Below are 24436 nucleotides of genomic sequence, written 5' to 3'. Positions count from 1 at the left end.
TCAGCCACCGCAGAAAAGGCATATGTAGTGTTAGGAGTACTTGCTTCCACACACATTGAGAAACCTGGAATCAGAACGTGGAATGGCAGTTTAGTTTTTGGGCAGGTAGGATATTTCTTTTAAAAAATGCGTTTGAACATTTTAAATTTTACTCAATAATGAAAACATGCCGAAAAGTGTGGCCTGGGGTATCAACGTAATGGTCTGCGTAGCATGCTGCAGAAACAAGCGGATGTAACCAAAAAATATACTTTTAGAAAATTACCGATGCCTGAATGACCTATAAAAATTGTATAGGGACAAAATATACGGCGAATACCGTTATGTTCGAATGTTGTCTAATGTATGGAATTTTGCGCATTATTACCTAAGATGCCTGCAAGGAATACCGCCTCTAAGTTGGTTGAAATAAGCTGGTCCCTTCGATTGTATACCTACGTCTGTACGAACCGTTGATATTAGGAAGAAAGTTCAATAATTCAACAGTTGAGTTCAACAGTTGAGATTAGGAAGAAAGATCAAAAAGGTCGAAGTTCAATAATAGCTCATCCTGCCTTAGAGACTAAGTAAATCAGAAGTACTAGATGGATAGTCTCCGACTCGTAAGGTGTTGGGATTTCGACTACAGTTACTCATTCGTGCTTGTTTGCAATGACTAACAAATGTAAGTATTTAGATTACGTCTTCCGCACTCCCCAATTGCTTGTCGATAAAGGGGCTCCTGGAAAACTGGGCTACCATTCTAGCATATATTTTTTGTGTCGCATAGGGAAGTGGGCTTCAACATTTCCGTTCTAGTGCACACCAACGCAGCAGGTGCACTTTTAGAAAAGTATTCGTGTTTATTCGCTTTTAGAAGTGTCAAGAACGAAGTGAACGATTTCTATGATACATTATCGGACAAACCTGGTGGCGCTAATTTTTCTTTATCTGCTTTACTTGAGATAAAGAATCTCATTAGCGCATCATTGAGTTTACGGAAGGTCCACGGCACCCCAGAGATTCATAACATCGTTGCCTTCTGTCTTCTGCGTAATCCATTCTTTGGTCTTTTTAATCTGTTCGGCAGTGAAGTGGTTCTTCCAGTCACCCACGATTCCCTTACGCACGAATCCCGCGCCTTCGTGCTTTTCTGCGCCGAAATCCAGTGGCACTTCTGGTGTTTTCTGGTTGCCTGGAGATAATTTAGAAGCGGCCGCGGCAAACTTCTTCGCTCGATCTTCTGGCTTGTCTTTAAAGAACGCCTTCATGCTCTCCAGACTGCATGCATCCAGGATCCGCTCAAGCAGTTTCTCCTCTTGGTGCAGAGCCTTCCCATGTTCTTCGCCGAGGAATTCGGCAATCCGGATGACATGTGCCCTTGGGTTCGCATTCAGTTCTTCGTACGTAAGGAACAGGACGTTAGTGTCACCTCGGCGGCCGTACCATGGTATGAGATGGTCGAAGTAGTCGCCGTAAAGAACCTGCGAACAAGCAGAAGTTTGTCACGATACACTCATAACTTATCAAATATCTGCCTACCAGGGTGTCGAACCGGAACCGGAACCGAACCGAAAACCGGAACCGAACCCGAATTTTTGCCCGGAACCGGAACTGAACCGGAACCGTATTTTTTCCGCCATTTTGGAACTGAACCCGAACCGGAACGAATCGAAGGAACCGTTCCGAACCGGTTCCGAGGCTTCAAAAATGTGACTTCTAGTTTTCCAGTTCGGTACCCTACCTTGCGTCTGAAGATATTTTGCCACTCCCCAGACAGAACCATGAAATATTTTGCGTAGTCTGCAGTTCCCAAGGCCCATCAGGTTCTCTTCTAATTATTTCCCTCAATTTAATGTAAAGTTGTCCGTATATACTATCAGTTTGCGTTAGGCACTGCCCATCTCTCCCAATTATCTTTTACGTTTAGAATAACTTAAGTTATAACGCATATTACGAGGCAACATATCATGGAATATTCTTCATGGTTTCTCTACATGGTGTTTGAAATCGCGTAAAGTTTTAGATGCGACGCTCAGAGCATCTCTTGTCGGCGGCCCTGTCCTTCCTGCGTGCGTCCGTTGTCCGCGTGCGTCCGTTGTCCGCAGCCACTCTCCCGCTCTCCTCTCCGATAGCGAACACTCTCTCGCGAGGGGCATTGGATTGGATTCGATTGGATTCGAATGGCTTGGCTTGGCTTGGCTTGTATTGGATTGGATTGGATATGGATGGGATTGGATTAAAGTGGATTGTGTTGGATTGTGTTGCGTCATAGCCGCGGCAGACCCACTGGCACCGGCGCGTGCCCAGGTGAGAGCGTGTGCGGCCCAGCGCGCTCTCACTCCGCCGGTGGGCGGCGCTGCGCGCGGTGCTGCGCATGGGCAGTACTCTCTCTCTCCGCGGTTTCCTCTCCTTTCGCTCGCTGCGCATATATAGTGCCTAGAATATAACCGGTGTGCCGCTCTCCGGCGGCCTTTCGGTCGATGGTTGCTCTCCGCTTGCGCTTGAACCCCCTCAGCGTCGCATCACACCAGGGTTCCCGCGAGGGGAGGTGGGCGTAATTTTTAATGTCTTGTTAATTCGCATGCATCCCTGTCCGCTTGTGAAGGCCTTCAGGTACACCATCAACAATAGATCCATATCTTTCACTTATAGTTTGAATGGGCAGTTATATACAAACAGCACTGAGACACAAACACTCGCAGTTCTCAAAATTAACGTAACTTTTTCTTGTATACAGTGCCGTTGTGTCCTTTGGTTACTGCTCTAAGAGAACATGAGATTTAAAGAAATGGGGAATCCTAATTTCCACTTTTAAAGTATATTTGATAGCATTTTTATGTTATCTCGAATCTGCTTAACCTTACACTTAAGAGGTGAATGGATTGAAGTAGATTTGTGCGGGTTAGCGGGTAGACTCGCCACACCCCCCGTTTCCTGGACCACGTGTGGTTTTCGTCACGAAGTGAATCCTTTAAAAGAACGCTCCGCCCACCTCAGCATCACTTGGCAGGGGAGGCAGCGAACAGAACGGTCTGTCGCGGATCGCGACGTAAGAAAGGAGCCCGACAGCCGGTCGCCCGTTCGATGCGCTGATCACGAACCAACTGCCCCGAGCACGAGGCGCGAGCTATGCCCGTACCCGCGTGCCCGTGCAGCCCTGCCTCTTTTATTCATTATCCACAACACACTCCCCCCGCCGCCAAGGTGCGCATGTGGCTTCCAAAGGGAGAACAAATGTACCCATGAACGATGGCTGAAAAAGGCAGTCATAACCTGTCGCCTAGTCATCCTTATCCCATTGCACCACGGGAACAGATCCGTCACTATCATCTTACTCAGCTTGCGGCGGCCAGATTCTTTTGATCCTGCCTACAAACATCCCTTCATCATCCTAATTGGGTGATCTTGGTGTGGCTGATGGCAACGGAGCAACGAGGTACTTCTGGTCATGGCTGGCAGCAAGATGATACCCGGTGTCTCTGTCGCCGTCCTTGTCGCCTCCCGGTTCGCCGCCGCCATCAGGATCGTACGGGAATTCGTACGGCATCCGAAGTGCCAGGGTGACCACGCAGTAGCCTACCGCGAGCGCGCTCACCCAACGTAGACCACACGAACGATGTCCGGGAACTCTGTGTCCCGTCTGGTCACCCCCTAGCCGTCCGTAGCCACCAGGATCCGGACGCCTGCTGAGATTCCAACGGAGAAGCCAGCGCCCGGAGCGATACGGCCACCGTCGTACAAGTGGGAACGGCGCCCGCTCGCGACACTTAACAACCACATGCTCTCTCAGCAAGGCACTCCCCCGAGCGGCAGCGATGTCCGAAGCGTCAAGGAGCATCACGCTGGACGGGTTCGCATCACCGTACATCGTGGTCATGGGGTCCTTGGAGAGGTCAGTTCCGTGACCGTCCTGAACGACGACGCAGTCACCGCAGGGCGGGCGGCTGGGTACACCCACTTGTGCCTCAGTGGAATCTGTCGTGCTCTCCGCTGGCCTCACTGGCGGGTCAGACTCGTCGACAGCTGTAAGGACGTTCCGATGGTCAGAAACGCACGGCTCACACGCAGCGGGTATGTTCGCCACCTTGTCAGCCTCCGCGGCTATCCATAGCAGGAGACTCGCCCAAACCAGGCGACCCGGTGTCCTCGGCACGAGCAGCGGCGGCGGACAGCATTCGATGACGACGCCGGCGGATGGCGCAGCCTCCCGGGAATCCCAGGCCTTGCGTCCTCGCTGTCTGCGCCGCGTCAAGTCAGGTCTGCTCGTGGGTCGGCTCCCGGGTTTCGGCACCAGAATGTCGCGGATCGCGACGTAAGAAAGGAGCCCGACAGCCGGTCGCCCGTTCGATGCGCTGATCACGAACCAACTGCCCCGAGCACGAGGCGCGAGCTATGCCCGTAGCCGCGTGCCCGTGCAGCCCTGCCTCTTTTATTCATTATCCACAACACGGTCGCCTGATAGTCGCCTTCCTATTTCACAGGTTTGAATATTCTGCAGTAATCTTTGTTCGCTTACTCAGTGACTTTTCTGTTGCCTCTGCTGCTAACCACCCAGTGTCATTGCTATTGTGTGCCCTTGTGTATGATCCCGCATTGCTTTGGTCATGAAAACTGACATTGCTCGCAAGACGCGAGATCGCTGATATTAAGCGTGAATTTCGAAAAGAAGTAAGGGAAATGCAGAAAAGCTACGAGGAAATTAAAAAAGAATATGAAACCACTAGGAAAGAAAATGTAGAAATGCAAAAAAAGCTGCGAATTCTTCAACAAAAGCTACAAGGAAATGAAAAAAGAATGTGAAACTACAAGAAAAGAAAACGCAGCTTTGAAAGTTTCAAGTTCGACGTGGTCATGATAACGGAAACCTGGTATACGAGTGACACAGAAGTGCTGCGCCTTTCGGGCTTGAACACGTTCTTTCTAAATAGGTCCCACCGCGAGGTGTGGGTGTGTTACAGCTCGTGTCTACACAGCTTTCTTGTAGTATAATGAACGAATTTTCGACAGTTACGACAGATTATGAAGCTTTAACGGTGCATCGTAAAAATGCTATTTTTGTTGTTGTGTACCGCCCCCCTGATGGAAAACTCGAAAATTGTTTCGCATTTTTAGAAGACCTTCTCAATTTTGTTTCGTCTTATGGTTTACAAATAACTATTGTTGGGGACTTTAACATTAACCTATTACAGGCAAGCGCACATTCGCGTGCTCTAGAGCTCCTTTTGGGTTATTTCGGCTGCATGAACGTGTGATCAAAGAACCGACTCGTATTGGCCGTCTTTCCCAAAGTCTTATTGATGTATTTATAACCAGTGATACGAGTAGCAGTACCATGTACGGTGTGATTGGTGTACATATAGGTGACCATTTACCTATATATATGTTCTCAATGCACACAGAAATACTAAGATGTAAGCAATGCCCCGAATCTTTCGCTTTTCACGATATTAATCAGAATACTTTGACTACTTTTCGTCAGAAAATTCCCTCTATTTGGTGGAACCCTTTACTTCTTTGCACCACTGCAGATGATGCCTACGATACTTTTCTAGAATCATATAAAGATGCATATAAAAAGTATTTTCCTCTTAAGATGGTCAAGAAAAATAAGAATATAAGGAAACCATGAATTACAGACCAATGTCTGAAGATGATCCGTAAAAAAGATTTATTGTACCATAAGTTTGTAAAAACAAAGAACCGGGACGATTTTGTAGCCTTTAAAAAGTACCGAAACTTTGTGACAAAGTTCTTGCGCTATACTAAAAAAATGTACTTCGAACATGTGTTTTCTGAGGCTTCCTCCCGGCGTGATGTCATGTGGCGCGAATTGAATAAACTTTTGCACCCACTTACCCCCAGTAACGACGACTTTGAATTGACAGTAGATAATAAACCACTCAAGGGTCAAGAACTGGCAACCAAGTTTAATCACTATTTAACGAATCTTGTGCAATGCTCCCACAATGGAAGCGCTATGAGCTTCCTAAAGGATTCTAACCTCCACACAGCCTTTTTTTCTCCGGTAACGCCTCAGGAAATATGGTAGATTTTCTTGTCACTAAAAAATAGCAAGGCCGTAGACATCGATGGGCTTCAGATTCGGCCTATTAAGTTTGTACTGGACCTTCTTGTATCGCCGCTTAGCCATATATATAACTTATGCCTTACTACTGGTGTTTTTCCAAAAAAGATGCAGCAAGCTAAGGTCACGCTACTGTTTAAATCCAGGGACAAAATATTTTTTTCAATTATAGACCGGTTTCTGTATTTCCAGTTATTTTAAAAGGGCTAGAAAAAGTAATCGCGAAACACTTTGTGTCCTTCTGTGACAAACACTCTATTATATTATCAAAACAGTTCGGTTTTCGTAAACATATGTCAACGAATTAGCTTTACTAACGCAAAAAGAATTAATAATCCAGGGATTTGAAGAAAAGAAGGTAACTTTAGGTATATTTGTAGACTTTTTCAAAGGATTTGATAGAATTAGTCATTTAACATTGCTTTAAAAATTACAACATTATGGGTTCCGGGGGCTTTACTCTTTTGCAATCTTATTTAAGTAACCGGCAACAGGTCGTAGCAATAAAGAAACACAACTCTTCTTTACAGGAAGTAAGGGCTGGAGTTCCGCAAGGCAGTCTTCTAGGGCCAATCCTGATCAATATTTATAAGAATGATATCGTAGAAATTACTGACATTGCACATTTTATTATTTACGCAGATGATACCAGCATTTTCTTTCAATCGTGTGATACTACTCAACTTTTGCATTTAGCAAATATAACCCTCCAAAAGCTTCACAAATGGACTAAAGCGAACTCGTTAAAAATAAATACTAAGAAAACTAAAGCGGTGTTATTTTCACCAGCTCAAAGACCTGTTGGCAGAAACCTCAGTTTGTACATCGGATCTGAAACGATTTGTATAGTTAGTGAAATAAAAACATTAGGCATTGTTTTTATTGACCATTTAAAATGGCATGCCCATGTCGATCACGTCTGCACTAATTTATCTCGAGCGTGGGGGGCGCTTTGTAGGTTACGGCCTGTGGTTCCATCAAATATTAAACTTATTCTTTATCATGCTATATTCACAGCTCACATCAATTACTGCAGCCTCATATGGTTAACCAGTTCCGCAAAAAATAATAATAAGCTGCATTTATTTCAGAAAAAGGCCATTCGACATATCGCAACTGTACCATATGACTCTCACACCAACGAACTATTTCTGCAGTATAATTTGCTTCCTGTCCAATGTATCTACAACTTTAATCTTCTAACAAAGTATAAAAATAGCTTGCAACACAACGGTGCAGCATATCTAAGTCTATGTAGTTTAAGAAAACCGTTGGACGTACCGTACGAAATTAGGGGAAGGAGTACATGGTTCGTGCCGTTTTCAAGAACGAATTATGGCAATGAATGGTTGCAATCCCGAACTGCCCGCCTTTTAAATAACCTAGCCGAGAGTGGCATAGCTATAAATACAATTTCTAAGTGAGACTTAAGGAAAAGTTTACTGCTGAACATAGAACATTTTTAACTGACAATCTATTAAGCGTTGCCTCTCGTAGCAACCTTGGTTTAGCCAAAATTACTTGTAATATTTTTCAAGCGTTTTATTGGCATTGTCTTCATTCCCTGCAAACTTTAGCATCTAAAAAGTACCGTACACTGATTTTTGCCAATATTGTGTGTATTTATTTGTGTGGATACTTCTGGAGTGCAGATTTTGATGAGTGTATGCATACCTGTATATAAAATGACTTTTTCTTCAAGTTTTGTCTTTTGCTTTTTTTGTGTCTACACAGGTTCCGTACATATCCAATGTTTCTCTTTTTGTGTACCTGTGTACCCTGTTTTGTTTTTTAACCTTTATATGTATGTATGTACATATGAGTGCCTATATGCGTGTATGTATATCATTTAATAAGTATCTCTTTTACAAACTGTGAGCTATAGTGCGTTTTAAGGCTTTCTTTTATGTTTGTTTGTAATATCGACATGTTAAGGCGAGATTTATTTTCTTATGATTATTTCCTGTGCGTATGCTTTAAACTCCTGTTTCTGCTCTGCCACGCCAACCGTAAGGTGCAAACATCTCGTCAAGCTGCAGTTTTGCAGCTTTTTGTGTTTGTCCTTGCATTTCTATGTACGAAATGCTCAATAAAGATGAAGTTGAAGTTGAAATTAGTTAGGTGAGTGAATGAGCTAATGTAAATTATTGGGACTGGTGTGCTGATTAATTTTGATTAAAATAATTAGCGGGTCAGTTAAGGCGGATTCGACGGTCGGACCAAACGTGATATCTTTGGGGTCCTTGGCATTTGGAAATTTTGCAGCGTTCTCCTTCTCGACCAATCAGGAAATTTCGTCAGGCACAAAGTAGCCGCAAAGTTATGTGAAGACCGCCTGAATGCTATAAAAGGTCTTTCTTTATGCCCGTATTGCGCTATTATGTTGTTGCTATATTAAAATTGACATCTCGGACTAAAGTTAATAACTAATTGCCTAATGCATATTGTACATTCATCAGAGTTTTCAAAACGTGTGTATATATGAGGGGAGACAGTTGGAAAGAAACTAAACTGCAAGAAAAAAGGGGAGGGACGATCAACTGGTTTGATGCAAGAGCCACCCGATAGCATTCTTCAATACCTTCTCTTTGTGTTACCGTTCTGCAGCCTCCCACAGGTGTAGCATCTCAACCGCCGCACACAGCCCCCTCTAAGCTGAGGAAGCGGCGATAGCACGTGCGCTTAGCCAAAGCGGCGTCAAAGCTCTCATAACATACCCTTAGCAGGCGTGGCCCAACTTTGCCAACGGTCGATTGCATGTTACAACACTTCCGATGATCAATCAGAGACCACCAACGAGACCAGTCGCGATTGTATGGGCGCCAGCTCATACTGGCATCCACGGCAAACAAGATCACCAACCTCGTGGTTCGAGATTTGACTCGCTTAGCCGGCGCTGATGAAGCCCGGCCCGAGTGCATGCATCCTGTAGTCACACACCAGGAAATTACTCAGCACTCTGGCCTCTTCCATAGAACGTACTCCTGCCCACACAAATCGCTACCGATTAACCAGGAAACATTACTCCGCATCCTGTGGGCATACACCTTCCCACACAACGGCAGACTTCACCTCTTTGACGGGACACAACTCTCTCCATTGCGTTGCTTCTGTGGAGAGCCTGGAAACCTCATACACATAGTAGGCGGCTGCGACTAGTGTGCGGTAGATCCATCCAACCTTCACGCTTCCATAGAGAATTGGGAGACAGCCATGGCCAGCTGCGGCCTGGAAGATCAGTTGTTCTTGATGGAAACGGCTCTCGATTCGGCCCCCTCGAATGAGGACGCCTCTCTTAAACATTTCCCCGACTGAATTAAACTTCATTTTCTCTCTCTCTGTCTCTACAAGTGATCATTACTGCTGCTTGTGACTTCACTTGGCTATCATCTTTCCTAGAGCCCAATCGCTGTCAACAGTCGCTGAAGAGCCACTAGCAAGTTCCTATCTCCGGTGGTTCTCTATCCAATGTCCTCCTATACCCGCCGTCCAATGAGTCTTTATAGCCATTCTTTCTTTCTAACAGCTCTGTTAGCAGATAAAAGATGAGCAGTAGGAAATTTTTCTAAATGCCACCTGCCACGCTTGGCAGTCGGCGCCACATACTCGTCACACTACCATAGAAAACATTTTGCGGGTACAGTTAAAGGAGCTCTTGAACACTTTAGATAAACTGGCCGCGGTGGCTCAGTGGCTAAGGCGTAGCGCTAATGAGCACACAGACCCGGTTTAGATTCCCGGTCGCGGCGGCCGCTTTTCTGATGGAAGCGAAAAGCGAAAACGTCCGTGTGTCCGAAATTTCGTCGCACGTAAAGATCCCCAGGTGGTAAAAATTAATCCGGAGCCCTCCACTAGGGCGCGCCTTGTCGTCGGCGTTGCGTCGGCGCGTTAAACCCAACAGTAAATAAATAAATAAATAAACAAGCAAATAAATAAATACATAAATAATATAAATAAGTAAATAAATAAATAAACAAATAAAAAGCAGTAAATAAATAAATAAACACTTTCGAAAACGCTTTCAATCTTCTTCGCATCTGGAAGCACTGCGAAAACTATAGCTATTGCCAGCACAGAGCAACAGTGCGTGATTTGCTCGTCGCTGCGGCTTTTTTTAGATGGGTATCAAATGCGTTCTATTCTGCAACTTAAGGAAAGCCGGCAAACAGCCGCTAGACCGCTGTAATGACGTCATTCAGCGGTCGAAGAACGCGAAGACCGGGAAGGAGAGAAAAATATTTTGAGCAAGTTTCTATGTTATCTGACAAGGAGAGAACAGTAATTTTTGGCTGAGGCACATTGCGACCCCATAATATAATGCGTTGGTTGACTACTTTCTGCAAGCACTCAAGATTTAGACAAAAGTTGAAAAACGTGTTGCAGGGTCGCTTTAGTTTGGCGAAGACAAAATATTTGGACAAAGAAACCTTCATTATGAATTTGTTGTTATGCCGATTTGATAAGGAAACGAAAAACGAGCACAAAATATTAACAGAAAAAAACACGCCTGCTTTTTTTTTCTTCGAACCCGTTTGAACCCGTCTGAACCGGTTCGAACGGGTTCGAACCGGTTCGAACCGGAACGGAATGGTGCTCTGGAACTGAACCCGAACCGAACCCGAAAGGCTTGAACCCGAACCCGAACCGAACCCGAAAAATTTCCGGTTCGACACCCTGCTGCCTACAAACAACGCATGGCCCTTTTTAGAAAGTACACCGAGGATGTCATTCGGCTTTGGGTTCTGTATATCATCTTAGTTACTGACAACGGTATCTTTTGTCACTAAAGTCGCCGTCTCCAGCAGTGCTGATTTTTATAGGCTGCAATGCATCTTGTTACATTGTTACCAAATATTTAATGCATGATGATGAATCTTCGCTTGGTTTGGAGAAAAACGCCGCATCCGGTGAGAATAGAGGGCCTTGAGTGAATATTTTGTATTAAGCGTGAAAACGTATAAATACATTTGTCCTCACAATTGGGCAGAGCTATGAACGCTTTCACTGCACGACGCTTTACGACACCCTAACTAGGAGCCCTAAAACATGTAGAGTAACTCTTCAACCAATAGTTGCTTACCCACACCTTCCCTTCCACCTGGAGACACTCCCAGATCCCCCTCATCCCCAAAGCTGGAAAACCCCAACCATACAAGACCTCCGCCATATATTTCTCGTCTCCTGCCTTGGCAAGCTTCTCGAACACGTCCTGCCGAATCGTACGAATGCACACCTTGAAGACACACCAACCCACCCAGTCTTAAACTAACGGCTGTCGACCCAAGCTATCAACTCATTACCCCCTTATACAATATCATCATTATTTACACCTGCACCCTCTCAATGAAATTATAACTCTATACTCTCACTGGGCCTCCAAAAAGGCTTTGGCAATGTTTGACACCACAGCATCTTATACGCAATTTTATCCATTAACCTAGGCCTACACATCTACCGTTATATCTATATCTTTCTCACTCAACGTACTCCTACCGTCCATTTGGGACATGACCACATGCCAGGCGGCGAAACGCCACAAGGAGTGGCTGTCTCGCCCACGCTCTTTAACGTCTCTGAAATACCACCTGCCTGCCCTCTCCTTACCATTACCACACTATGCCGAATACCATACGGATGTGACATTTCCCTGTGGGTCTACCTTGGCTCCGAACAAAACGTTGAGACCACACTCCAGCACGGCCTCAACCAAGTTCAACGCCACATAGAAACTTTGGCGCCCCAGTACTAACATCCAAAATCTGCTCTCACCCACACGCCTCCTCACAACTCCAACCCCCTTCAAAACCCCAATCCAACTTTTTATACACTCTGATCCAATACCCCACACACAGCAACTTAGGCTCTTACGGCTCACCCTCACACAACACATCACTCGCACCCACCTTCCACCACGTAATCCAAACAACGCATCGCATCAAACAGATTGCCACCGAACACTACGAAATCATGGAATAGCACCGCCTCCGTCTAGTACACAGAGTTCTAATCAACCGTATCTCGTACCACCTACCCTACCTTAACCTTACATCCACCCAGCTTAGCTATCTCCCTTGATATTGTCCTCCGGAAAACGTTGGGGTATGCACTCCTTCTTCCCCCCTACACACCGAAGCATTGCTTGCTGGACCTCGGCATACCCAACTCAGTACGCGAGCACCTAGATGCCCACTGCTTCTCTCAACTCACACGCCTCGCTACGTCCCCTACAGGCAGGACGCTAGGCTCTATAACTCTGTAAACATTCTTCCCCCAACCATTTAAATCCTCCCACTCACCGTTCCACCTCACAAGCCTGCGAAGAAAACTTTTTGTTTTTGGCCAAAAGAGAAGCTACGCCGGCGAAAGAGCGGTTTTTGTGGGACTTCGCCACCGCCGTAGCTGTGCTATTGGCTGTTCGGTGAAACCTGGCAAATATAAAAGATTACAAACAAAGATTTCTTTTTACAAAGACTTCAAAGGTTGAAACGCCCCTGGTGAGGCCGCGCAAGGCGAACAGACACTTTTTTATCAAAGCGCGAAGCCAGAATACGAGCGGGAGTTGTGGATAGCACGGCTCGGGGACGCGTCTCGAAAGCGTTATTTGGGCCGCGTATAACTTCGGTACACACAAAAAGAGGCAACATGTTTTTCAGCAGTAGTGCTAACCCTCTTGAGGAATCTCTTTCCCCCTTTAAAAAATAATCGAGACCGCCCTCTTCTTAACTTGATTTTTAGAATTACAATTAGAAAAAGCACAGCAGCCAGTCTTTTTTCGCGTATATTCACATTTTTTCTGCAAAAGCGATATTTTAGTGATATTTTTGCAAAGATAAGACCGACATGACCTATCACTGACATGTTGGTGACAATTACAGATACGGAGATAGGGGGCGTCAAATTTAGCGACAATATAGCGTCTCCCGCGATTTCGCAATTTCTCTGATTTTTTTGTTCACGGCATAAACGCAAAGTTTATTTTGAACTGCTCGTAATTTAGTGCGGTTCTTGTTTGAAAGAAATTCTCAGCCAGAACAATCAAATATTGCCGTACGCCAAACCCCACAGGTGGACAAAATTGTACCGGCCGGAAATAGTGCTTCACCCACGCCACCTTATCAATTTTTTTTTCTTCCGAAGTACGCAAGCTAGAAGAAAACTGATTGCAGTATAGGCTATTGTCTGGTTTGCGCATAATTCATAAAAATAACATAAAAAGGCGCGTTTACACGCATGTTCGTTCTCTCGTGGAATCGCTCTCCCGCGATATTCGTTGATAGGAAACGCCCCTTAAGCAAGCTGGACCCGGAAATCACGATGCGAATAAAAAAGTTGGAGGGAAGAGTGAATATACAGCCTTTGTCCAACTAGTGGTAAATGCTAAACTCTAGTGATGGTGAGACAGGCCAACGATATATTATCACAAATTCTTGGTGCTTGCTACCAAAAGGAACGCGACTACAACCTAACTGCCTGGTCCGGCAGGTCTGTTTTAACGCGATGGCCGTGTTATGGTAGCAGAATACCCATAGCACATGCGAAAATCAAGCCCAACAAGAGCAGCCAGTACTGCGGAGGCAAAAGTATGCTACAAGATTTCAAGAAAAAATGCACGTCAAACAGGAAGACGCCGCTAATCGTAGAAGTGCACGCAGGGCATTGTATCGTGGAGGAATCGTAGCGCGGATGGGTAGGGGGGGGGGGGAAACCACGTAAATTGGATAGCAGAGTTTGTTTGTTGGTTTATGCATGCATCATAGCATTAAGTGCTGTACCGTATATACGCCTGAAGCGCATGAACGATTTATTCATGCGGAGGATATGTACCATATTTTATGTGGTACAATGTTTATAAAACGCCGCCTAATCCTGACCTAAGTAGTTACTCACATATTACCAAACAGCGGAGCAAGTACATGAAGTTCACCTAATTAATGGAAACGCCCTAACCTGGTTTCCCAGATCAGAGATGTTCTGATGAAACCCTCCAGCCGATGCCACAAAGTCAGTACTTTGGGGTTATCGGTCCTCTAAACGAAATTCAAGATTAAGGATACGAAACGAAAAGTCCGGAAGCTAGAAAATGAAGTTCCAGTCACGTCCAAACACTTAACTGCAAGCTCAATCGCGCAAAACGTAAGCACCACTACCGCGCCATCGTTCCCAATGCTTGCGACAGCCCGAGCAGCGCAGGGTGTCAACCTACGATGTCATGAAGGGCGCGGCCAATTAATGACGTCAAGGACAAAGAGCGCGCGTCTTTCAAACGGGATTCCGCGTTCTGCAAGAAAAATGACGGTCGGACTAACGTGGGTTAAAATCCAATGTGATATTCGTAGTCAGCGAGCGAAAAACTACATAAAAACGCCACTAACTCTTTTTTTTTGGAGGGGGGGGGGGGGGTGGGGGTAAGTGCTTCAGCTTCAGCTTCCTTTTAAGCTAGCGCCATGCAACGCCTTACCTTACAGTACGCCGTGAGTAATGAAACACCTCCGAAGGGGCTGCTTTTCTTTTACAGACGCCCGATGCCGGTTTCTTTGCTCAGTGGGCTATAAGTTGATCTTAACCAAGTGTAATACCTACAAACCGCCATGATTGTCCGGTTTAATTTGTTTTGGCGTACTCGTGTTCAGTATATAAATATTGTAAGGGTGAACGTAAGTGTTGGGGTTCGTCGCAATGGGATAAAAACTGTTTATTTAGAATGATTACTTGTTACCGGGATTCCGCTGTCGCCGGTAGCTACAGCATTAAAAAAAATCGCTTTTTCATCTTTCCGTTCCTCTTGCCCCAGCTGCTTAGTACCACGTCTTCACTTTCAATATTGGATGCGGGCAGCTGGGCCGGTCTGACGATGATGAAAATATTGCCGTAAAATTACTCCCACCCACCCTACCCCTCACCCCGAAAGCGTCATCGGCCCGATTCCCGAAGCGAAGGTAGTGTGCCGTGGGTATAGCAGCATAACCAGTGTTGAAAACGTATTATATGAAACAAATTACCTCCAACCCACCCTTTGAAGGTGGTTCGAAAGCAAAACTTTCATCGACGGCCACAACACTTGCCCATGTGACGTCACTTGAGTTCACACACGTGGCTCTACAAAGAGTGAAACCAGAGATTCTGCCTGCCTTTACCTGGAATTCGCGGGGGCGCCATCCCGAACGCAGCAGCAGCGTCTGCCACGGCCGGACTAGAGCGGCGGGGCCGCTGGTATGTAGCAATGATCGAGAAAATTGTTCATCCTAAACTTACGGCTGACTTTCTAATCCGCAGTTTGTTATTTAAGCGTTCTTGTAAGACTCAGATAAAATCCGCATACAGTGACTGCCAGAACCAAAACCAGCAAGTTCCGCTCTGGACGTCCTATACACTGTAAACGCAAACTAGCCGGAAATGGAGTTTTAATCAAGTAATGTGCCCTGAAAAGTACTTATAGCAAAACATGTACTCCCTAGGCATGGTCTAAACAAATGGACGAACCTCCATGGTAGTACCGTTGCCCATCCGTGTAGTAAAAGGGAGGATTTAGAACGACATAACACCATTTGTGAGATGGCGTTCGGTCCCTTGTAAACAACCACGTCCACAATAAACTCCCCATCTGGGGTAATCATCTCAAGCGGGCGGTCGCCATGTTAGTCTTGTGTTGTTTCCGTGTGTCAGCACTTCAACCGCGGACTAATGCTAATTAGAACGAGAAAGCAGGACGCGACGGTTGCATGCAGCTACAAAACCGATACCGTACGTATACCCGTATAGATGCTTCAGCCAGCGCGATCACAAGCAGACAGCGCGGGCGTGTTGTTTCAATCTGTTTATTTTGGCGGTAGGTGTTGTCAAACTCTGCTGCTAACAAAGAGACAGTTCTCGCCGTTGCAAACAATTGCAATGTTCATCTGCTTCGCTTGCTTGCGCATATATAGACAATTTAAATTCTCGTGCCAGCGCGCCAACGCACCCGACTGCAGCGACTCAACTTGCCCTGGCGGCACGACTTGCTGCCCGGATGTAAACATCCTCCGTGCTATCAATGCAGCGCGGCCGGTGACTTGGTGCGGCCGGAGCTTCAAGCGCCTCGCCTTGGGCCATCATTTTTTCTTATTTGAGAAGGACTAGTAGTGCCATTTGGTGGAAAGATTTTTATGTGCTCCTGTCACACGACGAACGGCCGCTAACAACATTTGGATACGGCGACAGCTGTGGACAGCTCGCTGGTAAGTGCTCTTTCATCAGTCGATGCGTTTGTCAAACGTTTGGATAGGGTTAAAGGGGTCCTGAAATACCTTCCGCCGATGCATGGATCTACATGTAACCAAATAAGACAATGTATTAGCAATCTCCTCCCGCAAGAATTTTGTTAAAGCGATGAGTATTAGCTGAGAAATCGTAAATCAAAAACCGCGCATTATCGTCGCGCCGCGTTTCCTCCTCTTTTCAACTGTTGACGGCGCGGAGCACTGCCTCCCATGATGCTGCGCTAGTCAGCGGTGACGTACTTCCGCATTACGCTCCTCCGACTGCCGTCTGCTACGGGCAAGTTTTGTTGACACCATGAATTCCGCACTCCGCTGAAGGATGGATAAGCGAACGAAAAATCTGGCCGCATGTGTGCGGTGGCCTGGCCTTGCCCTTTCGCGGTGTGCGTTGCTGCAGTGCAGCACGTGACTTTTAATCGGCGGCGAACTCGCAGCCGCTGGGGAGGATCTTGCGCTCGGTCCCTTTCATGCACCGCGCACTGTTTATCCAAAAAGCGCCGTATCAGATGTGGCCCCGCTGGTGCCGGGTCTTATTTTGCGGTGGTGGTAATTCCTGCCGGCGCCATGTGAAAAAGACATTTTAAGCCGATACAGAACCCGTGCACAAAACGCTTCAATCATGTGACCAGTTCAGCTTGGGGCGACGCGTGGTGGAGAGCGGCAACGTTGGCTAAACATGCTCCGGCGCGGCTCTGAGCTTTCTAGCGCTGGAGCGAGCGCCTTTCTTTGACGATCTCAAACATCGGTTGCCTTGGCAACAAGGCACAAACCACCCCAGAGGTCTGTTACGGTTGCGTGATCCCGGTTCAGCTTGGGGCCCCACCTCGCGGCATATGGGCACTGCAGGCATACTACTCACTCTCATTTGGAAGTGCGAGATGCGTTTGGCATTACAGGAGGCGATGGTGTGTGTGTTGTGGACGCCTTTGTTTCGCGATGAAATGCGACGTTGTGCTTCTACGGGTGGATAGTGCTTCCCATGGCCTGGATTATCTTTCTCGAGCGACGTACGACTCAACCTCGCATGGGGTATGTGCAGTGTGCGTGGCTAAAAGCCATCTCGGCTTGCGCGCCAGAGTTAAGTGACTTGCTGTTCGTCCCCGCAAACCGCGCGCGAGGTGAGTGCCGAATTTACGAGGGGCAGGAGGAGGCAGCCCATCGTCTGTCAATCGCGGTTCAGACTTGCAACGCATGTTGTGACGTTGTGTTCGTTCGAAACGCATCTCTGGATTGTTTTGAAGTGGAAAAAAATGTATCCGTCAAACCTGGGCATTCGGCTCAGGGCGTTCTCTGCGATTGCACGAAAGAAGTGCCACGGGGCTTCAACGCTTTCTTTATGGGGCGTACTCCGGTAAGAGAATATCCATGTCGTGTTATGGCCGTGTTGCATTCAATACGAACGGTTAAGCGTTTGTTTACACTTGTTTCGTTTGTCGTAAAATGTCCAAGCACTCCGGCACTACGCTGGCAGATCAGCCGGCGAGTCGACGCTGAGCAGACGACTCATCTCTTTGCCGGAAGTGCGTGAAAAAGCCGCCCAATAGCAGGATGTCTAGCTCATGCCGAACATCGGGGAATCGATGATGTAGACATGTGAAGATGGCGGCGTCCAAAAACACGAAGGAAAGGGTGAGAAAAAAGCGACAAACTTTGCAACAAAAGTGTGAGCTTTCCGCTGCGCGTAAAAGAGTAATACTTGGCCCAGATGACCTTGACGACCCAATCTAACGATTGCGCTACTTCATTTAGTGGGCTCAAAATGCCTTTCAGGGCCCCTTTAACTGCGAAGTACCCGTGCCGCACACAGCACGTACACGCACGGGCAAAGAAAAAAGAGCACACTCGTTTTATTGTACTTGTCTGTGGCTTTTGGGGTATGCATTCGAATTCTTTTGTAGGCCGGTTTGTAACAGGGCATTCGAGATGAAATCGTTTGTCGCGCGCGGCGTCGTTTCAAAGCAACGTGACGGTTACTCAGGTAGCCGAATTGCCTCCGACAGCGGTGCATCGTCGGGCCCGGTCGGTGAATATTGTGGGACTCTGTCTCTCATATGCATCGAACTGCTCGCGTTCTTTTTAGTTAACTGCTCTACTTTGTAATATATATTTGTTAACGCTCCTGATGACTTGCCTGTCCAAATATAAGTCTTTGTGTTGTTTTCGTTCAAGGCTCTGACTCATTCTTAGCGCTCTGGTCGGCGAAAGCCGCAGATCAGGACGGCCACCCCCTTCGAAAACTGTGCCCTGTAGATTCGGTGGGGTTGTTTGCTAGCTTGAGTCGACTCTTCACATCTAACAGCGTACCCTATTAAGGAAACGGTGACATGCGTAAAAGATGTTATGAGCCTATCGAACGATTAAATGCATATAGTGTGGACCACGACGGCGACGTGGCTCGAAACCGAAATGTTTTTATTCCCTTTCGGATGATAATGAGGGGTCTGTATACAATCGGGGCCCGTGAGTCGCCAGCTAAGGCCACGTAATTAAAAACACAAATTCATGCCCTTATGGAAGAGAACCGAGTTTGCCGTAGCATGACACAAGTCTGCCGGGCATAAAAAAGGATATAATTTTTTTAGAAGAACAATGCACACACTCTTCTTTTGTTGGTAATAACTTTGTCATAATCAATAGTAAGACCATACACAAAAATTACTCGATTCATCTGACACTCGATTTTGACACGGAGCTTGCAGCTCCAAAAGTGCACTGTGGTTTTGCGTGACGGAAACTTCTACAATCACGGTAAATTAACTAAGGCAGGTGTGTGTGGCATGCAGCGTTGGTAGGTTTGCGAGAATAGCGTTTCCATTTCAGCTGTTTTTTTTTGTTGCCATGTAATCACAAGTAATTTGGTGCCATGAACGAGGTTTACGTTAGCTAACAAGGCTGTAGCAACGGTTGCGTCTACAAATGACCTTATGCACCAATCATGCTTGTCAGCTCGGTGACACAGAATATTAAGGTGTCAGAATACGGATGACTGAGTCGCCTAGTTTATTACTACTGTAAAAAAAGGAAGCGTTTTCTGACCCAGTGAAGGACTCTCCTGTATGACTAGCTGTGTTATGACAGATGACCATACTTGATGAGACAAGCCGTAACAAATTAGGTTTGGATGTAACACCAGGAGGGAAATAGGTGGAGGCATCTGCAAGCATAACTGAAACAGTGGGTGCCTGTCCGGCATGAATTCATTATTTGCTGACACGATTTTTTCTGCAGATCCTGATACATGATCGAGTTGAATGACTTCATGGATCTTAAGGCAGGATAGGCTGTGCTGTACAAGGCAAGGCTGCATTCGGAAACCAAGTTGGCCCCTCCAGCAGAAGTGAGTATTGCCACGGCTTGCAACAGCCGTCCAGTTCGCAAAAGCTCCACTTTTTCTATGAAAGTGAGCCACCATGGTAGGGGAGAGGCAGTGTAAGGGTTTGCATCTTTAACTGTGTGCCCACTCACTTGAATAGATGCAAGTTGGCATCTTAAAGCAAGAAACAGCAGTTAACAAAATCATGCAATACCAAAGTGTTTTTCAGTCAAAAACAAAAACTAATCTATCAACCTACAGAGACTTGCATTTTATCTTCACTGTCATTTAAAGTTGTGCTCGAGTATATTGTGCGGAAGTAATATCATTTTTATTGCTGCAAAAGCCACGACGGTTAATGTACTGGCACTTTGTTTTATGAAGCCTTTGCATTCCTAATTTAGATACTGGAATTCGCAGGGAACCTGGCCTTAAAATTTTATTACTGTACTACCGAATTATTAAGTTCATTTAACCATAGTGTCTGTTTTCAATTTTACGTGTGGGGCATTTTTTTTTTCTTTTTTTCTTTTTCAGGCAGATGTTCCTCTGACTCCCTTTTGCATTCCGTGAACGGGGAAGTTAGCCTCCACATCGATGGCCAGCGTGTCTTGACTGCATCATCTTTACTGGGAGGACTGTGTAGTCTGTTTGCATCGTTCTGGGTTTTCAACATTCAATATCCCAAGAAGGCACACAGAGCTCTAACGTTTGTGGAACATGGCTTTTTGGACCTTGCCTGCACCAAACCACGTGTGAAGGATTTAGAACTAATTAACTTTTATCGCATCAATATCGCTCACTAATATTTGTTTTCAATCCTGTAATCATTGGATAGTAGTCAAAAAGAATTCCGTATTATATTTCTGACTTTTTCTTTTTTCTTTTTTTACTGAAAAGGGGATATTTGTTGGGCCCTTCTGTATGCTCATAATACAGCTATCTTTCAGTGAAGCAATAATATTAACAAACTAATTTAACTTGAAACAATTATCTAAATAATATTGTCACCTGGTGCGAAATGAATCAACTAAAAAGTATCCGAAAAACACGAATTTCATGGCTTTTTGTTCTCCCTCTAAAGAAGCTGTCGCGATACCACCCATTCTGTTCTATATCATTGCAATTAACCCGTCAGACTCGGTCACTTTTCTTGGCGCATTTTTGTCTTTATCAAAACGCACTGGTATTTTCCGCAGCATATTTTTCGTTCTTTATATTACTCATTTATCCATAGCCATCTCACTGCAGTCTGTCTCCTACATCATTTATCTCTTGTGCCTTTACCACCTACAAAATGCTTGTTACCTTTCAATATCAAATCGTTGCACAGCTCTCGCTTATTTCATGACAAATTGAAAAATTGTTTTGTTGTTGTAGACCACTGCAACCATTTTTTCTTCACTTTGTGTACTTAGTACTGATGTGTACTGATAAGTTCTGATAAATACTGACGGGTTCTCGATCCTCTAGTATTATTTAATGATTTCATTTACCATGCGGTTGTGTTTGTGCCTATCTGTTTTTCAAGTATTTCCAGTTCTTGTATTATTATTGTTTCTACAATTTGTTCAACTAGCAGACAGCTCTCGCTCATTTCACCACCTACTGAATTTTTTTTGTTGTTGTAAACCACTGCAGCCAGTTTTTTCACTGTGTACTGAGCGCTGATGCGTACTGATAAGTTCTGATAAGTACTGACGCGTTCTCGATCCTCTAGTATTTTATAATGATTTCACTTACCATGCGGTTGTGTTTGTGCGTATCTTTGTTTTTCGCGTATTTCCAGTTCTTGTAGTAATATTGTTTCTACGTTTTGTTCAACTAGCATCGTATTGCTGTCTTCAATTCCTAACTGGCGTGTTATTTAGCAATGTACCATTTGTGATTTCTAATATGAGGTCGCCATAAGTATTTATTTCGGAACCTCCTTGTGTACACCATGTACCATGTAAACTTGTCTGCGATAGCTCGTTTGAAATAAACCTGAAATCGAGAAAAACCGTGCGAAATCAGTACTCCCACAGGGAACTAGAAATTCTCCCTTGTGGCCTTGAAGACCTCCTTTCGGAAGGCCTACAAAACTCCCCAAGCTTTCGCCAAACTCCATTCAAAAGAAGTAAATGCTTCCCTTGAACCTCCTAAAAACGCCCCTAAACTAACATAAGTACTTCCAAAGGGAGCCATAATAGGCTCCTATTCAACCGCCTAAAAATTCCATAAACATCACTTAAAAACGCCCTTCAGGAAGTAAAGAATACTCCATTTTGACCTCCTTAAATTCTCCCGAACATTTCTTAACACTCCCTAAATACCCCCTTTCTATCACCCAAAAACGCCCTGTTTTGAGGAGGTAAACAAAACCTCCCTGTTCCATGTAGTAAAAAAACTCCTACAAGGAGGACCACTAGAGGACAAGCGAAAAAGAACCTCTAGGGAGTATATGGGAGGGAAAGAAGTTTAGAGTGTACTACAGTCCAAATTCGGCGTAAGGCTGGCTGCCAATGGCGCAATTGGCGGTGGGATGTTTTAGTGGCGCCCCTGGCTGTGATGTCAGCTTAGGGGCTCGCGTCGCTGTCGTCTGCAACACTCGCGCCGCTGCTACACGCGCGCCTCGGTCATGCGCTTGTGAGGGGGAGCAGTGCCTGTGCCAGAAGTCGCCCGGTTTGACGCTTTCGTGCATTGAAAGCGTATATCCAGTAATTCAGTTATTTTGCCATATTCTGACACATCTGAATAATTTCAAGCTGTACCCCCGTCAAGTTGGAACAGACGAGGAGAGAAAGAACAACTTCCTTCGAGCCCAAAAGGGTCATCGTTTGGGCCTGTTGGTGATGCAGAATGGGATCTGAAAGCGCTATTTAGACACGGACAAAGAAAGGGGACAACCGCACGAGCGCTAAACTACCAACAAAATGTATTTAGAAAAAACCACAATATATACATGCCACGCTCTCCACTTGCATACCACCACCCATGCGGAGAGACACTTATAATCGGCTGAGATAACTGAGTTCTTTTTGAGAAAAGGATACAGATGGTGTGCTCCCGCATTGAGACTGCAACCTATCTATTTTTTGAGCTTCTATAATTTCTCTTGTTAATCTATCTTTATTCTTGCCAATTATGATGATTTGTCGAAGAGCGGTTCGCAGTGCGGTTTGTGGCGACACGTAAAACAGTGGTGCGCTAACCATCCGCAACTCCCATTTTTGACACTGCCAGAGTGCTCGAGAAGCCGGTCATTAACACAGCGGCCAGTCTGCCCAACGTACGTTTGCCGCAAGAAAGAGGAATTCGTCTTTCTTGCGGCAAACTTTCTGAAACAAACATATAGGTTGCAGTCCCAATGCGTGAGCACACCATCTGTATCCATTTCTCAAAAAGAACTCTGTTATCTCAGGCGATTATAAGTGTCTCTGCGCATGTGTGGTGGCATGCAAGTAAAAAGCGTGGCATGTATATATTGTGTTTTTTTTTTCAAATACATTTTGTTGGTAGTTTAGCGCTCGTCCTGTTGTCCCCTTTCTTTGCCCGCGTCTAAATTGCGCTTTCAGTTCCCATTATTCCTTCGAGCATCGCTCAGAAAATCATGTGTAACCCGTTCTTTCTAGCTCATTTGCGAAGTTCAGTGCTCAGGGCTAGTTGATAAGTATTCAAAATGCGAAGGCTTCGAAAAGTATTTTTGAGATGCTCTTATAAAGACTCAACAGCAGCGAACCTCTACACGCGCACCGCAGAGCAGGAAATAAAACAGCTGTCTCCTATATCTTTTGTAGTTGTTGACCTGTATCAGATTAATGTTTTTTTTCTGTGCTCAACGTAGCAATTTTTCTGCAGAGTCGGCGTGTTATTATGAGGTTTGGGAACGTTCGGGAGGCTTACAAATTTTGTGAAGATATTTTCTTCGGCCTGTAATGAGGCACACAGTGCATTCTTCAGAAATTGCGTTTCGTTATGGCTGCGTACAAGAAGATGCATATCGGAGCGTGTGTTGTTTATTTACATGGAAATGCAATAAAATGGTTTCTGCTACGCAACCGCGAAACGGCGCAGACAGCGTTGTCCAGAGTACTCGAAGGCGACTTTTGGGACCCAAATTTCTATCGTAACAATTGGTATTGTAACAAACTGAATGTAACCTCAAATAGTAATGGCATGATTACGGTGTTGAAGGCTTGACATTCTCGCTAACGAACACAATAAATGGTATACGGGCCGGTTTTCAGTACAGCAACAATCGGTACCTATGAATATGTACAAGCAGCTCTTTATTTCTTATCCCAACCCCTTAAGCGTAAAGAACAAATCCTACTCGGGATGCCATTCGGTGAATTTAAGAAATTTACTCTTATTGTCTTGTCCTGGACTCAGAAGCCCGACCACTAACCAGCTCGATTTTGCTGCTGAAGTTTTCTCCTCCTCCTTAAAATAACCCCCCGCGGTGGCTCAGTGGCTAAGGCGTTGCGCTGCTGAGCACGAGGTCGCGGGTTCGTTTCCCGGCCGCGGCGGCCGCTTTTCTGATGGAGGCGAAAAGCAAAAACGCCTGTGTGTACGAGATTTCGGCGCACGTTAAAGATCCCCAGGTGGTCAAAATTAATCCGGAGCCCTCCACTACGGCGCGCCTCATCGCCTGCGTTGCGTTGGCGCGTTAAACCCTACAATCAATCAATCAAATCAATCCTCCTCCTTAAAATTCTCCTCCTCTTCAGCGCACTTTAACCATAACGCATATCTAAGCATTGGGAAGATATGAGTGTGAGAAATCTACCGAAATATCGCACCAGGTCTGAACAAACA

General features: G+C 45.6%; 1 protein-coding gene across 2 annotated transcripts in view; it reads right to left on the bottom strand.

The window, feature by feature from the left end:
* Nucleotides 1–819: 819 nt before the first annotated feature.
* Nucleotides 820–24436, bottom strand: part of LOC144150218 (sulfotransferase ssu-1-like) — a 62837-nt gene continuing 39220 nt past the window's right edge. For both annotated transcript variants that reach the window (XM_077682069.1, XM_077682070.1), the window contains one exon: nucleotides 820–1463. In XM_077682069.1, the coding sequence (XP_077538195.1) occupies nucleotides 975–1463 (489 nt within the window). In that variant the 3' untranslated portion in view covers nucleotides 820–974. The remainder of the gene's footprint in view (nucleotides 1464–24436) is intronic.

This window comes from Haemaphysalis longicornis, unplaced genomic scaffold (genome assembly GCF_048455015.1).
Source record: "Haemaphysalis longicornis isolate Haplotype H1 unplaced genomic scaffold, Haemaphysalis longicornis Haplotype H1 scaffold_8, whole genome shotgun sequence".
Lineage (NCBI taxonomy): Eukaryota > Metazoa > Arthropoda > Arachnida > Ixodida > Ixodidae > Haemaphysalis > Haemaphysalis longicornis.
Note: the sequence above shows the minus strand (reverse complement) of the source record. Positions and strands in the feature narration are given on the sequence as shown.